The sequence below is a fragment of the Heptranchias perlo genome, chromosome X (genome assembly GCF_035084215.1).
Source record: "Heptranchias perlo isolate sHepPer1 chromosome X, sHepPer1.hap1, whole genome shotgun sequence".
Lineage (NCBI taxonomy): Eukaryota > Metazoa > Chordata > Chondrichthyes > Hexanchiformes > Hexanchidae > Heptranchias > Heptranchias perlo.
In genome coordinates this window covers 12,517,943-12,534,878 of record NC_090370.1, presented here as the reverse complement: position 1 = coordinate 12,534,878, position 16,936 = coordinate 12,517,943, and the positions used below count along the sequence as shown (strand labels likewise).

The 16,936-nt window shown below is 43.7% G+C and overlaps 1 protein-coding gene across 2 annotated transcripts; it reads right to left on the bottom strand.

The window, feature by feature from the left end:
* Positions 1-1,354: 1,354 nt before the first annotated feature.
* On the bottom strand, positions 1,355-16,021 carry LOC137307284 (glycoprotein-N-acetylgalactosamine 3-beta-galactosyltransferase 1-like). 2 transcript variants are annotated; one of them, XM_067976732.1, is made up of 4 exons: positions 15,994-16,021; positions 12,261-12,528; positions 7,225-7,892; positions 1,355-5,033 (listed from the first exon to the last, which is right to left on the bottom strand). In XM_067976732.1, the coding sequence occupies exons 2-4, from the start codon at positions 12,481-12,483 to the stop codon at positions 4,782-4,784; spliced, it is 1,143 nt and encodes a 380-aa protein (XP_067832833.1). In that variant the 5' UTR covers positions 12,484-12,528; positions 15,994-16,021; the 3' UTR covers positions 1,355-4,781. The 2 variants fall into 2 exon arrangements, with proteins under 2 accessions (XP_067832833.1, XP_067832834.1); XM_067976733.1 differs by lacking the exon at positions 12,261-12,528 and having other exon boundaries at positions 15,994-16,011.
* Positions 16,022-16,936: the final 915 nt, after the last annotated feature.

Here is a 16,936-nt window from a genome sequence, read left to right as displayed (position 1 = left end):
CCTTCTAGGTGGTAGAGGTCGCGGGTTTGGGAGGTGCCGCTGAAGAAGCCTTGGCGAGTTGCTGCAGTGCATCCTGGAGATGGTACACACTGCAGCCACAGTGCGCCGGTAGTGGAGTTTAGGGTGGTGGGTGAGGTGCCAATCAAGTGGACTGCTTTGCCCTGGATGGTGTTGAGCTTCTTGAGTGTTGTTGCAGCTGCACCCATCCAGGTATGGAGTAGGACTGAGCTATACAATTCAGGAAGGTCCCAGGTTCAATCTCTGGGGTGTTACAATTGACCTGTGTCTCTGAACTAGGTGAAAAAAATATAAATTAACCAGGGTTATCATTCCTAATCACTGCCTGGGTGTGAATGCTGAGTGAGGACAGGATCAAGTACAGCAGTGGTGCTCCTATAATTTAAATAGCCTGCTGACACTCGGTGCATAGGCTCCATGTATAACAAGTCGGTACTTGAGTGAGGTAGCAGAGTGCTGTTACAGCCTGTGGAACTCTACGGCAGCACGAGTCACTGCCTACTGAGGAGCAGGCAGGAAAAAAAGTGAAAGATACACATCTAAACTACACTGAGCATAAGTACCAACTCTTTAGATAAAATATCTTGTATTTATATAGCGCCTTTCATGACCTCCCAAAGTGCTTTACAGCCAATGAAGTAGTTTTGAAGTGGAGTCACTGTTGTAATGTAGGAAATGTGGCAACTAATTTGCGCACAGCAAGATCCCACAAACAGCAATGAGATAATGATCAGATAATCTGTTTTAGTGATGTTCGTTGAAGGATAAATATACCAGGGAGAACTCCCCTGCTCTTCTTCAAATGGTGCTATGGGATCTTTTATGTCCACCTGAGGGGGCAGACAGGGCCTCGGTTTAACGTCTCATCCGAAAGACGGCACCTCCAACAGTGCAGCATTCCCTCAGTACTGCACTGAAGTGATAGCCTAGATTTTGTGCTCAAGTCTCTGGAGTGGGACTCGAACCCACAACCTTTGAACCGAGTGGCTTACTGAGCCACTTTAGAGAGCAGTTAACAGTGAAATGGGTGGTCTGTACTGTGAGGCTGCAGTCACATGTAGGCAAGGCCAGGTAAGGGTGCGACTTCCTCGTTCCTGAACCCTTTGAGTTTTTCACGACAATCTGGCAGCTTTCATGGCCATTTTCTGGTGCCAGCCCACAACTCACCCGATTTATTCAACTTGCCCTAGATGTTATGACCTCGCAACCGCTGGGTTACGAACCCAAGAGCATAACCACAACACCAGTATGGTGGCTATGATACTACTCCCTAAAACTGCAAGTCCAACCTCCTGAAAGCACAGATCAGCACATGGACAAATCACTCAGGAACCTGTACGGTACAACGACATGGTGCAAGGTGCTGGGGATAGAACACATTGTGCTGTCACCACACTCCCTTTCACCCGAAAAAAATATTTTTATTTCAAGAAAATAAACATTACAAAACAAATTGATTATAAGCTGCAACAGGAAATCTGGCAAACATCAACAGTTAATGCTTCAGGTATAAACACATTTTAAATTTCAAGTTTTCAATTTTTTTTTGTTTACAAGAGAAAAATTGTCCACTGGTTTTCCCCGCTGATCCTGGGGTATATTCTTAAACATTGCACTTATAGGACGGAGCAATCAGACATTATGCCACATGTAAGCTCACTGGTAAACCGCTGAACATGGAAATTTTTTTATGATTGGGGTCAACATAACTGATGAAGCTGTGAGTTGCTCAGTCTCTCCTCAATCTGTACTCAGTGTATGTTCTGCACAACTCACTCCAGACTTTATGTTTCACCAGTGAGAATCATCAAACAGGCATCTTACACACTTAGTTCGAGTGGATTCGTATTGGGCTATCTTACTGTTGGTGCAAACTCAAGTCTGCTATTTTAATCCATTCATTAACTCGTTTATTTTAAGCGCGTTCAAATGAATTTACACAAACGGGTTAACTGGCACACAGAAAACAGTGCACAGGAAATTAAACCACAATATGCATTTCTGATATGATAACATAGGAGAGTGTGGACAGCAAGCAGTGATTACAAGAGATCACCAAAAGCATGGTTTAAAAGAGGTTTTGAAAAGGTGTTTTTTAAAGGCAGGGGAGAAAAAGCAGAAGGGAGTTTGAGAGGGTAGGGCTAAAGTGAATGAAAGCTCGGTTAGTGCTGGTGGAGTGGGGCAGGGTGAAAACGCACAGGAGGGCAGAGTCGGAGGACCAAGGGGTACGGTCTGGGACGTACAGCTGGAGGAGGTTACGGAAGTAGGGTGGAGTGGGGCAGGGGCTGACAATTTGAAGGCACAGACAAGGGTCTGGATTGTCTGCTAGGAGTATTATGCTGATGGAGCCACTCTGCCTGTCCCTAACCACTTCTGGGACTTCTCATCAGAAGTGACGTGAGACAGAGGAAGAAATGTAATCAATGCTCTGAAAATTATGTATTTCCTGTTATTTGTGCCATAGCGATACTGGATGGAAGGGATGCCTGCTGGATCCTGGCCATTGGGGGAATGGGGAGCTAGTGGGCAAGCCAGGATGGGACAGAGTGGGGAAGCAGAGTTTTGCACAAGTTAGAGCTCGACAGATCAGCAACGTAGGCATTGGAGTGAAATAGTGAGGAAATAAAAGTGTGGATAGGGGTTTCAGCAATGGCAGGGCTGAGGTAGGGATGCAGAGGTGGAAATAAGCAATCTTGATGATGTACAGGATTTGAAGATTTGATGGAGTTTGAAGCTAAGCTCAGGTCTGACCTGAGTGAGCAAGTGAGGAGGTGGATGGAATCAAAGGCAAAAAGGTACTGACTTTTGGCGGGAGTGGAAGATAGCACTCCGTTTTCCCCAATATTCAACTGGAGAAAGTGCTTGCTCCTCTGTGATCTAATATCAGGATAGGCAGTCTGACAACAGAGGTGAATGTGGGGTCAAGGATGGTGGTGAAGTCATAAGCATACATGTCGTTGAATGCACAGGTCCTGGTCTGTCCTGTTATGGAAGGGAAGAAGCAGAGGGAACCTGTACAGTCAGTGCCATGGTTTACCAGAAGATTCATGAAACATGAAAAAGCAACAAAAATTTGAGGGTTTGCTGCTTATAGCAAAAGTTAAAATATAAAAAAGAGATTCTCCACTTTAGTGGCCCAGAAACATGTGCTGTTCTGAATGAGTCCAACTTGCTTAATTTCTGGAAATAAATTTATTTAATCCAGAATCTGAGTCCAGCTCAAATGTGGCATGTTGATTATACTGTGTGGCTTAGAGAGAGATAAAGTGCAATGAGCACTAGAGCTCGAGGATTGAGTCTCCTGAAGGGTGCAAGGGGCAAAAATAAAAACACAGGGCTGAAGCTTCCAGCTTATAGCAGGTGCAAGGTCCACTTGTGGGAAGTGCAGCAAAACGGTGACAAGAGGAAACGGTTCCTTAAGTCACCCTAAAAACATCACAGCAGCGAGTTGTGAAAGATACCCACCCCCTTACAAACACTTAAATATTTAAACTACAGTGCAACATCCAAATTCTTAACAAAGTGCATTAAATCAGCTATCTAAATATCCAATATTACTTCCCATTGTTAATTTGTTAAAGACAAGTGAATAGGATTGAAGTCTTTAAAGCAGACATTTAAAAATTCAATATAGAGAACATTTCTGCCAAATACTGAAACAAAAATGTTTCTAAAAAAATAAAAAGGCTTTTATGGGTAAGCACCATACACGGTAACAAAAACAGCCCAGACTGGTCACATATTGAAACATACCTAGGCTCTATGTGTCGCTGCATTTCTGGAACGTTAGTATCTAATGGATATAATGTTGAGATTTAATATTGTATTGTAGTACATTTTTGGTGTGGGTGCTGCATTGATGCTAAAACTAGCAGAAACTTGACAAACATATGGACATTAAAACTTGTTCCGCTATTGCTGTGCATTGGCTGCAGTATATAAACCGCCCAATCGAGCATGCTGTGCTGGCAAGGATGCATGCTCAAACCCACATATTCAGGACATCACCCGCTGTACCTTAAAAATTCATTTCCTTAACACATCAAGGAAAAACAAGATTATTTAAAATCAATGACAAGAATCTAAACATTTTCATTGATTTTAATAATTACCAGCAGGTTGAAACAATCTGCACATTCTCTCACTTCCTTACTGAAAGAAAACTAGATAGCTGATAAGGCAGGGACGCTGCCTGTAAACTCCCGTCTGGTAAATGCACAGTGCAACAATGTCTTGGCTGACAGGCTGCGGCGTGCGCACCCCAGAAATCAAATGTTCTTTTTAAACAAAGAATGTTATTTTAGCATCTCAAAATCAAAACAGACGTTGGGTCACCATTCTTAATGGAGCTGCCCCTTTCAGCAAGTGCTGCTGCTTTCCAAAGAAAAACAGTAGACAATGGCAATTTAAAATAAAGTGATACGAAAACCAGGTCCAAGCTGTCACCATCAAACTGGTTGCTTAAGGCAGGAGGTTGTTTCCAGTGTAATAAAAATCTAGACCGACATAACTGAAAAGTTGCTGTACAGCCCAAATCCAACCACAAAGGCCACTTTAAACAGTGCCTGTGATTTTAAAAGTGGCCATTTAATCCAGAGTCTGATTTCATGCCTCAGGTGGTTATTTCTGCTGTGGGTCCCGTTAGCTCTATGAAAAGCTGCCTGCTTAATAACAGGCAGTTAGCATGGTAGGTCTCTCTGCATTGCTCCTTTACGAGTAACCGAAGGAAGCAGCAGACCCATAGACATAGCATGTGCCTTTTATCATAATATCACCTTCCTGGTCACTGTGATATTCTCTTTTCCAGGTCCATGACTGCTCTCCAATTGGTCCACTCTGGTTTGGCCATTTGCAGTTTCCATCAGTCTCAAGTGACCTTGTAGGCCCCCCTCGGGAAAGTAGCGATAGTAGTATCCGTATGGGCGGAGACGGTAAACAAAATACTCCAAGGTGTACATCAGGGCCGGATCAACATAGTGGAAAGAGACTGCAAGGCCGGAGCAGCACTGAGGACCCTGTGGATTTAGAAAGAAAATAGAAAAAAAAAACATTAGCTCCAAGAAGTCAAGATTGGGGGGAGGGATGGGAAGACTGAGGAAAAAAGAGCGAGCAATCGGCTGCCATGTTTGCCTACGTAACAGTGACTGTACTTCACATCTTCATTGGATTACATGGAATGTACAGCACAGAAACAGGCCATTCGGCCCAACTGATCTATGCTGGTGTTTATGCTCCGCACAAACCTCCTCCCTCCCTACTTCATCTCACCCTATCAGCATATCCTTCTATTCCTTTCTCCCTCGTGTTTATCCAGCTTCCCCTTAAATGCATCTACACTATTCGCCTCAACTACTCCTTGTGGGAGCGAGTTCCACATTCTCACCACTCTCTGGGTAAAGAAGTTTCTCCTGAATTCCCTACTGGTGACTATCTTATATTTATGACCCCCTAGTTTTGGACTCGCCCACAAGTGAAATTCCTGAAGCTGTGAAAAGTGTTATATAAACACAATATCTTTGAGAAAATTGTACAAAACCTGTGCAACCCAACTGAGCAACAGATTATTGTGCAGGAGCCTGGATTTTTTTTAAAAAATGAACTGATCCAGTATGGTCACAATGCACCAGTAACTACTTGGTCTGATATCAGCTGGTCTGCTCAGCAGGGTGACGTAAAAAGGGAGGAAAGCTTGAGGGGTAATTATTATGCGCAGTAAGTGGTAACCTCCAGATTACAGAGATTACTCAGCAATTACTTTTCAAAATGTTTGCAATTACATTTGATCCTCTGTGGACCTTCCTACATCCCCCATTCTAGGCACCAAGATGGAACAGTCTCAGCCTGATTCTCCACACTTCTAACCCAGGGAATTGTACAAAGTCAGGCTGCCATGGAGGAAGAGATGAATAGATATCTGAAATAGTAATTAACAGATACGAATAATATATTAAAAAACCTACACGCGCCAAAGCTTCCGACAGTTAAATCCTGAAAGACATCATAGCATCAGTTTAAGTGGTGATCTAAACTCTGGTTGCTTTCTTCTCAGTAAATGCAGCATTTCAGATTAAAACCCAAGAACTCCTGACTTATTGTTAATGTTAAATGGAAAGGAAGGAATAAGCAGAGGGAAAGGAAGGATATGTAAAAGAAGAAAAAGCAAAATAAATCAGAGAGGGAAAGAAGAAACAGAACGATTAAAATAGAGGAAAAAAATAGCAAATGTGGGGAAGAGAGCACCATAGTAAGGGAGAAAAGTACTAAAGACCTTCAGTTGCTGTGAAATAGGCTTATAGAAGCCATCAACAAGTGGCACAGGAGGTCTCTGCAATCTGTTTTTCATGTCCTTGGCATTGTTTTACTGCTTTCTGGCCTAGAATTTTTGAAATTCCCTGTTGCTGTGTTACTGCAGGCAGTCTCCTACACTAATGGGGTTATCATTACAGGAGAAGAAAGATCAAGCAAGGAACAGGACAAATGGAAGGCTGACACTGCCCCAGTTTCACAGCCAGGTTCTTCTTAAAGAGTCACCAGAGTTTAAAAGGAATTCAAAATCATTTGTACTTTGTCCACGTTTACAAGATTTCATTAACACCCACTTGATAATATCCTAATTCTGGATCAGAAGTCATGCCCATGAAGTCAACATTGTTCTGTAGAAGCTCCCTTGCAGCCTGGGCATCAGAGCAGTAGGCTTATATCTTGGTGAAAAATCTCAGAATTACTACCTTGAGCACCAAAGCTTTCATCATTCTTTAAGGTAGGACAAGGGGGACAAGGGCACATCAGACATTGCAGGTTTGACTCTTCAGCACTTTGTGTCCATTAGGAAAAGGGCAAATCTTCTGTTTCTGCCAGGCTTCCCCAGTACATAACTAAGTATCTCTAAACCGCAATTCTAAAGCATTCATTAAGACAAGAAGAGATGCCAAAAGGAGTACAGCTATTTCTCTTAGAATAATAGGACAATTTGGTAGAATGCACTTAATTTGCACTATTCAAAAGGGCTAAACTCCTCCCAAAGATTAAACCTATTACATGGGAAGCTGTGAGTGTTCAACTCTCAATTATACTTTCAACATACTTTTACCATTGATCCCTTAAGGTCGTTTTAGCATCCTGTGGCGAATACAATGTCTAAACAGCTTCTCTCCCCACTAATGGCTTCCCTATTAAAAGAAAACAAAACACCCTAAAAGCACATACCTCGATAATGGGGTAATAGCAGTAACTCCAGTACCAGAAGCTTTTTGGCAGGATTCTGGGAATCAGGTGATATTCTGGAATGAAAGGATGGAATGTTTCCCTTCCCATTGTGTCCCGCGAATCTCCAGCTTCAACTCCCACTTTGGCCATACATTGGCCCAGGGCCAGATCCTCCACAGATGATGTATGGCTGCATATGTTTGCCTTAAAGCCTTCGATAAACCTCTTTAGGGCCTCCTTACTGAGGACGTAACCTGCTCCGCCGCTCATATAGCCTTGCTTCACGTAGGGTTTGAATCTTTTCCCAAAATAAATTGGCTTGCTTGGCAAGTGCTTTGATAGAAGCCATCGCAGGTTGTCCACAATGACATACGTGTCATCGTCAGCTTTCATAAACCAGTCAGCCTCATCCAAGTAATGCTCATGGACATACTGGAACGCTCGAATGGTTTTCCAGTACAGCTGGTCCCGGCCTTCTCCGGTCCCCAATTCAATGGCGAAAAATGCATCGTCCTTCACTGAACTCATGTAAAGCACAATATTGCAGTGCCGAGCCCAAGTGGCATTGATGTGTTTGGCTTTAGTGTGAAGTGTGTTCGGGCTAGTCATCACCCAGCACAGGATTCGAACCTTTCTGTACAGACGGTCAGCTATTTCACTATCTTCGCCTAAAACAAAATGGGGGGGGGGGGGGGGGGGCGGGGCAAAAAGGAGAGACAAAAAACACAAAAAAAGTCATACAAAGAAAGAACATACCTGCATTTACACAGCGCCTTTCACAACCTCAGGACGTCCCAAAGCACTTTGCACCAATGAAGTGCAACTATTACTGTTGTATAAAGGTTGATTACTGTCCAGTACAAGTATACACTTGTATCGGTTTGGATTTTGAGAGGATTTGTACCCTCCGCTTCGTCCCGATATCTGCTCTGCATCATCTCAAACCTGAAAGTGGTCATTCTGTTGAGAGGTCAGCAATGAGCAAGAACTGATATTCAATGCTGGAGCTCATCTTTCCACTCCCAACAAATGGCCATGCCAGTCACTAATTAAACTACATAAATAACCTGGTGTCTTCACTGTAAAGAGTAACATAACACCACCAGCTTATTAGTCATGTATTTAGTATCACATTACAACTTTCGTAATGTGCCGAACACCATCACTTGACAATATTTAAAATCGCTCAGAACAGAAGTCAATTATGTGGGCACACTGGTAGCCACACTGACTGGTGTAGCTGTGGTCTCACACTTGGAATGGGGTTCTGCGTTGGTTCCATTTACACTGTGGGGCAGATTTCAAATTCTAGCATTCACCAAGAAACAATTGCGAGAGGTTTTGTACAGGTCAGCAATGCAAAAACTGATAGTGAAGAGCCCAACTGCAACTTGAAAAATGTCAGCCAGCAACGTCCAGTTCTGCTGGCGATGAATGACTTGAAAGAGCAACAGAAAACCACTTCCTCCTAAGGGGCTTCTTAGCTTCTCAGATGGCACTTGCGACACTTCATTCCCATTATAGCGTTGTGGTTGAAGTCAGGGCTGCCATTGGTGACAGCGCTGTAATATAATGGGGGTATCAGTGATATTGCTACTGCACTGTGACCCCTCAGCAATATGTGAGAAGGCAGCACCTTCCTCACAAAACAGTAACTGAGTTGTGCCAGGTGCCAGACAGCTGCAGACACAGCTCGTAAGGGAGACCTTCAGCTGACTAAGATCTGAAACCACTGCCAAATGAATTCTGCCGCCACGGTCCCCGCTTTGGTAACAAGCTCAACTCAGTTGCTTGCTGACATGTCACTCTCCTCCACAGCGACCGAGGCTCCCTTAAATCAGAGTGAGAATGGGTGTTGGCAATGAAATACCTACCACGAGAGCCTTCCACTGCTTCCCCATGTTCAGCTGTGAGTAATGGAACACTTGCAGGGAAAAGAAGGGGGTGTGAAGGGTAATAGGGGACCTCCTGCACGTGGGTAGGAAGTCACAGATGGTGTTTGATGCAGTGAGGACAAGGTGGTGCAACTAGGGAAAGCTGCTTATTACAGAGCACTGTTACAAGGTGTAAATGCATCCTGTAACCTTGGCTGCACTGGAGAGGCCATTAGTGCCCTCCGGGTGGGTGAGGGGGGGCACTAATGGATGAGGCCGACTGGCACTCACTGCTAAGGCCGCCTCCTTCTATGGGGCCTGGATCATGCCTTTCATGGGCACTCTTCCCTCAGGATGAAAAAGCTGGAGCCTCCATTGCCGGATTACAGACAGTAACACCTCAACTGGAGTCTGCAAGCTCAGTGACCTGAAGAAGCAGCAGCCTCAGACACTGCGGTTAGTCACGTTGTTACAGGCACAAAACGGCTGCCTTGGCCCTTGCAGCAGTACGGGACCCACCTTACCCACCCACAGGGCACTAATGGCAACGAGAATCCACTGTGAATATGTAGTGATGGTGCACCAAGGAAAAAACTGGGCTGGTTCCCAGCAGTGTAACACCAGTAGGGAGGAAGTGCAGCTCTGGTGCTAGTTTGGTGGAAAATCTAGCCCATGATTCTCTCTCTTCTCCACACCCAAAGAGCAATATATTGATTACATCATGAACAAATTCCAGCCAATAGAAATTTAAAACATGCATCACGTACAGGAATCATTTTTTGTCTTTTTTTTAAAAAAAAAGCACGAGAAGAAAGGCAATGGATTAAACAGTTGCAAACAGGTAACGTTGTGACTGTGATAATACATCGCTATTAAAATTAGGTGCTGCTACCGACAGGATCTTAATGTGACCACTGATTCAGAATTTTCTCATGGAGCATTCCATCGAGGGTGGCAGCCTTAAAGCTGAATTTCTTTGTGAAGATACTCAGCGTCGATCAAGAAAACATGATTCAGGTATAACCCTTCCTTAAAACTCATCATGTGGAGATGCCGGTGATGGACTGGGGTTGACAAATGTAAGGAATCTTACAACACCAGGTTATAGTCCAACTGTTTTATTTGAAAATCACAAGCTTTCGGAGGCTTTCTCCTTCGTCAGGTGAGCGAGTCACTCGCTCAACTGACGAAGGAGAAAGCCTCCAAAAGCTTGTGATTTTCATTTAAAACTCATCAACTGCCTTTGTGTGCTCTCGACAGATGCTGCCTGACCTGCCAAGTGTCTCTGGTGTTTTCGTTTGATCTGCAGCATTTTGCTTTTTGGTCAGTGCCTTTCTTCCCTGTTTCAACAAGGCGGCATTAAAAAAAAAAGCCTGCCAGAAAAGAGCAAGCTAGTTAGGGCAGGCAGCCAGTTGTTTAAGGTTGGCGTGAGATTAGGAATACAAGAATGGGTAGAAAAAGATACCTAGAATCATAGAATGATACAGCACAGAAGGAGGCCATTCGGCCTATCATGCCTGTGCCAGCTCTTTGGAAGAGCTATCCAACTAGTCCCACTCACCTGCCCTTTCCCTGTAGCCCTGTAATTTTTTCCCTTCAAGTATTTATCCAATTCCCTTTTGAAAGTTATTATTGAATCTGCTTCCACCGCCCTTTCAGGCAGTGCATTCCAGATCATTACAACTCACTGCGTTAAAAAAAAACTTGGAAACAATTTTCACCTAAGGTTATAGGATGTTCAGGTCGGATATATGAAGTCAATCAGGTCACATTAAATTGATTGACCTCAGACTCAATAACCATGCATGATCACAGTGGAAGCATCTTAATGGTTGCCTAAACAGTAAACTGTTATTTATCACACAGACAAACCAAATAAATAAATACGTAAGGCCCATAGCATCAAGTTCCAAGGGGACATTGGGCTTATATAATCAGGTCGCATATCAAACCTTGCTTGAAACTGAACAGAAACCCAGACTGAAAGTTACTAATGATCACTTTCAGAAACAAAACTCCACAGGGGCAGACATTCCTCAGATAGTCTGCTGGTCTCCTGCTGTAGCTCCAGCTGGAGACCGGCATAAACCCCTTGTAATACGGCGAGACCCGGTTGCACTGGGTCCCTGCCATTTCCTGGAGGTTCTGACTTAGAATCTTACAGCACAGGAGGCCATTCGACCCATCGTGCCTGTGCCAACTCTTTGAAAGAGCTATCCCGTTAGTCCCACTCCCCTGCTCTTTCTCCATAGCCCTACAAATTTTTCCCCTTCAAGTATTTATCCAATTCCCTTTTGAAAGTTACTATTGTATCTGCTTCCACCGCCCTTTCAGGCAGCACATTCCAGATCATAACAACTCGCTGTGTTAAAAAAATGTTTCCAAGGGCATGAAGACTCCCCACGCTGGGAGGTCCTACTAACCTGGCTCAAACTTGGACTCAGTTCATCTCTGCGGGCTGGTACGCCAAGCAAATAGAGGCATACTGACCTTCAGAAGGGCAATAGTGAGCCTCACTGGTAGGTTCTAGGCTATTGAACCCCCTCAAAAATGGCTGATTTTTTAAATTAAAAAACATGGCAGAGGGCAGGCAGGCACCAGAGTTTATGGGGCAAGTGGGCACCAGCTATTTCATCTATGGTGGCACTCGTGTAGACCTGCTTCATTCAAATTAGGTGCCTTCCCACTGATCCCACAAACTCCAACTTACCACCTGGACCACAGCCCAAGGAATTTGAGGCATATGGTAGAATAATGAGTGGGATCCTGGTTGCAGGATTCAAAATTCAAAAATTGGAGACGTTAGTCCTTCAGGTGGGAGCAGCCATACAATGGTGGAGCTTGGGTTTACGATGTTTGCAATGCCAAGACTAGCTGTGTCAGGCAGCAGATGCCGAACATTCCCTACGGGGAAGGAAAATGGGGAGGAAGGCATCGCAGGCTGCTCTTGTCCACCCCCTGGTGGTGGATTTTAGAACTGCATTGATGGCAGCATATGAGTAGATCACCTGCTCCCTCAGCTGCAGAAGGTGTTTGGAAAAGATAACTGAAAAATGTACGGTATGAAAACTGGGAAGAACACAAAAGCCCCTTTCTTCCTCAATTGACTGAGATCCTAACCTGGAGTTCACAATGTTCCAGCACTATAGCTTGTTACTGTACCTAAGTGAGATTTCGGAGCCCCGCTGGAAAACAGACTGTCTCCTAGTTCCTGGGCCTGTCTTCCACTTGGCTCTTGTGAATAATTGCTTACAGTCTGAATCTCAGGCTGGAGGATAAAGTGCCTCATAAATGAAAAGCAATTTGCAAAGAAGTACAAAATAAATATTCCAAACAGAACACCGAGGGAAAAAGCCATCCATGACCTGCAGTTGTTTGCCACCATGATTCTGCCTTCATTTGCCAGTAGCTACCCCCGTGTGCCTGTTTCCTGTCAAAAGACAAATACAAAAACTGAATCACAACGATTATGACCTTGGCTCCAACCCATCTTTTAGCAAATGGATTCATAACAATTCTCAGGCCCTCCACTCTCTCGATTCCAATAAAGCCTCTGGTCCTGCTGGCATCTCTCCTATTGTGCTCATCTCGTTTACCTCCTAACTTATTTGCCCTATGCAGTTTCTTCTATTCCTCGTCCATGTTCATTCTCTCCCTAAGAACACTGGTCCCCCTTGACTTTCCAACCATTATCCTTTTGCCCATATATCAGTACTTTCCAAAGTTATCCAAGCTGCTCTCAAATTATCTATTACCGTGAACATTCTGGCTAGTCCACAATCGCCAGTATGTTTTTTGGCCTGGCTGTTCCCACTGGCATTGCTTATTTTGCGCAGTTTGAACCTTGCCTTTGAGCAGCTTGGTGATTCATTTGTGATCGACCTGAACATTTGCCAAAGCCTTTCACAGGCTCAGTCAACCTCTCTGAATAACATGGCCCGTGTATCTAGTAAGCTGAAGATTCAGCAGTGACAGTCACTGGTTTAAGGGACTGTTTAACAACAAATCTCAGCCAGTCTATGCTTTCTTAATTTGGAGATATAACACAATCACTTCATGGGGTTGGTTTAAAAAATAAAATCCACTGGGCTTAGTGCTTCACATGGGAAGTGTTTTTATATTTTGTTCTTGGGATACATGCAACAATGGCATTTGTCACCCATTCCTATTTACCTTGTTTCCAATTCAGTGATTTGCTAGGCCTCTTCAGGAGGGCATTAAGAGTCAACCATGTATTGTGGGACTGTAGGCTAGACCGGGTAGAGATAGTAGGCTCCCTTCCCTGAAGGGCATTACTGAACCGGTTGGGTAGTTACAACAATCTTCATAGTCATTTATTCCAGCACCAGCCCACAAATGACCAGATTTATTAAATTCAATTCGCTAAAGTGGGATTTGCACTTATAACACTGGCTCTATGTCCACTTTCAGTCAGTGGCTTTTGCAAAAAGACTTGCATTTAGATTGTTCGTCATCACATCTCAAAGCACCTGACATACATTGAATTACAGCAACTGCTGTGGAATAGTTGCCATTTTGCACAGAGCAAGATCCCATAAACGAGATTACATAGAATCAAAAGCACAGAAACAGGCCATTTGACCCAACTGGTCTATGCCGATGTTTTTACTCCACACAAATCTCCTCCCCCCTCGTCACACCCTGCCCCATATCCCCCTACTTCTTTCTCCCTCGTGTATGGATCAAGCCTCCCTTTAAATGCATCTATGCTATTTGCCTCAACCACTCCACGTGGCAACGAGTTCTGTTTCTCACCACTCTCTGTGTAAAGAAATTCCTAACTTGATCTATTAGTGAATATCTTGTATTTATGCCCCTTGTTCTGGACTCACCCACAAACAGAAATAATTTCTTCACATCCACCCTAATCGAACCCCTTCATAATTTTAAAGATCGCTATCAGATCTCCTCAATCTCTTTTCTAGGCATTACCAACTCCAATTTTATGGCTGGGATTTTCTCTGGTAATGGCAGAAGTGGAAAACCCTGGCAAAAATACATACATTACAATGTGTTTAATGTATAACCAGATATAGTTATATCTAATATACATTTTATACAGTTCCATAACTTAATATTTTAGGTTTATGTATCGTTGGATGGTAATACAATTAGATAATATTAACTCTGCTTCTTTACTTCCAGGGCAAGGTGGAGCATAACAAGAGAGCAGATACAAATTGGAGGAGGACCATGTAATATTAAGCCCTTGAGTATATTTGAGGATGCCAACCTGCACATCATTAGGCCAGAGGGTACAGAAGGAGTGGAGGAAGCGAAGTTGTGGACTTTCCCTAAGGTTAAGGCAAGTATCACGAGTCGCATTCTACGCAGACATAGAGTCAAGCATAATGCCATGTTACACAGTCTGTTCTCATGTAAGCAATATTGAAAGCAAGACATCCATATCTTTCTCTTCACTTTTGCTAAAAGTGCCACAGAAGGCAGTGTCAGGTCCCAGTGGCTCACAAGACACCAACACTTCACAACATTCTGCACTACTCATTTCTACCAGAAGAACTAGCACAGGTACATCCACCCGGGGGTTTAGATAGTGAATTACAGAAGGATGCATCAGATGATACACAGCACAAGTGAGGAGGAGCAAGTGGTGGTGGCTGTGGACATCATGGGGCCTGAATTTAATAGAGGATACTTGAAAAATCTAGGCTTTGCTATAGGAGGGAAAAGCGGCAGGTTAAGCGATGAACTGGTATCGCCCTGGAGTACATCACTATATGAGTATGGTACAAGTGGGTCAGCAAACTGGCACATTTCTGCATATTCAAGAACACACTTTGCCTGCATGCCTTTCTCTAATACAAATTACACTATACCGCTTCATAATGGACACACTTTCCAGAGACCCAGCCACAGTCTACACCCCCTCTGACTAAATGGCTGTGACACAAAGTCCAGAAAAACAAAATTGGCATTTAAAGCTAAAATTGTTCATTGATACTAGGATTATAGGAACAGGAGGAGGCCATTCAGCCCCTCGGGCCTGTTCCACCATTCAATTAGATCATGGTTGATCTGTACCTCAATTCCATATCCCTTAATACCCTTACCAAACAAAAATCTATCGATCTCAGTCTTGAAAGCTCCAATTGACCCCCAGCCTCAACAGCTTTTTGGGGGAGAGAATTCCACATTTCCACTACCCTTTGTGTGAAGAAGTGCTTCCTGATTTCACCCCTGAATGGCCTAGCTCTAATTTTAAAGGTTACGCCCAGTTGTTCAAAGAACATAAGAAAGAAATAGGAGCAGGAGTAGGCTATGGGGCCCCTCGAGCCTGCTCCACCACGTGATAAGATTGTGGCTGATATTCGACGTCAACTCCACTTTCCCGCCCGATTCCCATATATCCCCTAGAGTCCAAAAATCTATCTGGACTCTCCCATTAGAGGAAATTGGGTAGATAAAAAGAAACTATCAACTCCTTTAATCATCTTAAGCACCCCAATTAGATCACCCCTTAAACTTCTACACTCGAGGGGCTCTCAAATCTCTCAGCTTCTGCACAGTTCCTAGCCTAACATTTCGAAAATACTATGATCTATCTTTCTTGGTCCACACTTCCCCACATTGAATTCCATCTGCCAGTTTTGCCCACACACTTAATCTATCAATGTTCCTTTGTAATTTCCTGCTCCCACCTAACAGCGTCATCAGCAAACTTAGTGTCATCTGCAAACTTGGATATACAACTCTATTCCTTCATCTAAGTCATCTACAAATATATATTAATACAATCCTGTCTGTTGAAAAATTATTCAGGTCATAAAAATATTGTTTTATCGAAATATATTCCTTATTGTTAATCTTGCTGAAAGTTCCATAAAGGCATACACAAGTTCCTGCTCAATCTTACCAAATCCGGCTCTTCTCATCCCTGGCGATAACTAACACGGACAGCCTGCCCCAGTTCAGCCTTATAACTGGCAACATGCCCCGGAACTCCCGCCTCTCCACGCTCAATTCGCAATTGGCCGAGACATTGTCAATCATTCCCACAACCCAGTCCTGCCTACCGACCTGGCAGCCCAAGGAGTGTACCAACTACCAAGGAACATTTGGCAATGTTGAATTATTACACATAAGTATCAATATGTTTACAATTCTGTGAGTATCTTATGTGAAATAAAAGCCACACAGACAATCGGTCACAGCGGCTCCAGAGTGCCTAATTGAAAGCTGTACTGGGTTATTGGTGGCAATATTTTACCTGCGGCGTGCAGTTGGAGGGTAAGGAGGTTTGGAATATTATATAAACAATTCGCAAACTACTCGTGCCCATTGTCCGATTGACCTGGCCGCTGGATCAGACTTCATTAAAGAGGCGGTCAGCGCCCACCTAAGCTGTATATGCGCATAAGGTCTAGCAACTGCTAACTAGGTTGGGCAAAACGAAACTCCTCACAGTTTATAAAGCAAAATACTACAGCTGCTACAGTCAGCATCTCCGGAAGGCGGCAGGAAGTTTACGTTGTAGGCCATGACCCTTTCTCACTACTGGAAGAATACACACACGCGCGCAGTAGCGACTATACTGCCCTAACTCAGAGGTTGCTGAGGCCAAATTGCAGTACATAATACACATTTTATAGTATGGAGTCCAACTCCTTTAATAGAAGTCTCATTGTCTAAAAAGACTTGCATTTATACCGCACCTTTCACAACCTCAGGGCGTCCCAAAGCGCTTTACAGCCAATTAAGACCTTTTGAAGTATAGTTACTGTTGTAAGGTAGGAAACACTTCAGCCAATTTGCACACAAGGTCCCAACATCAGCAATAAGATAATGACCATGTAATC

Excerpts from the sequence above, each read along its gene's own strand:
- LOC137307284 (XM_067976732.1), bottom strand. The coding sequence starts at position 12,483 with ATGGTGGCAAACAACTGCAGGTCATGGATGGCTTTTTCCCTCGGTGTT. Across the intron at positions 7,893-12,260 it reads GGCTCCGAAATCTCACTTAG|GCGAAGATAGTGAAATAGCT; the intron begins GTACAGTAACAA and ends ATTTTGTTTTAG. Across the intron at positions 5,034-7,224 it reads GCTATTACCCCATTATCGAG|GGTCCTCAGTGCTGCTCCGG; the intron begins GTATGTGCTTTT and ends CTAAATCCACAG.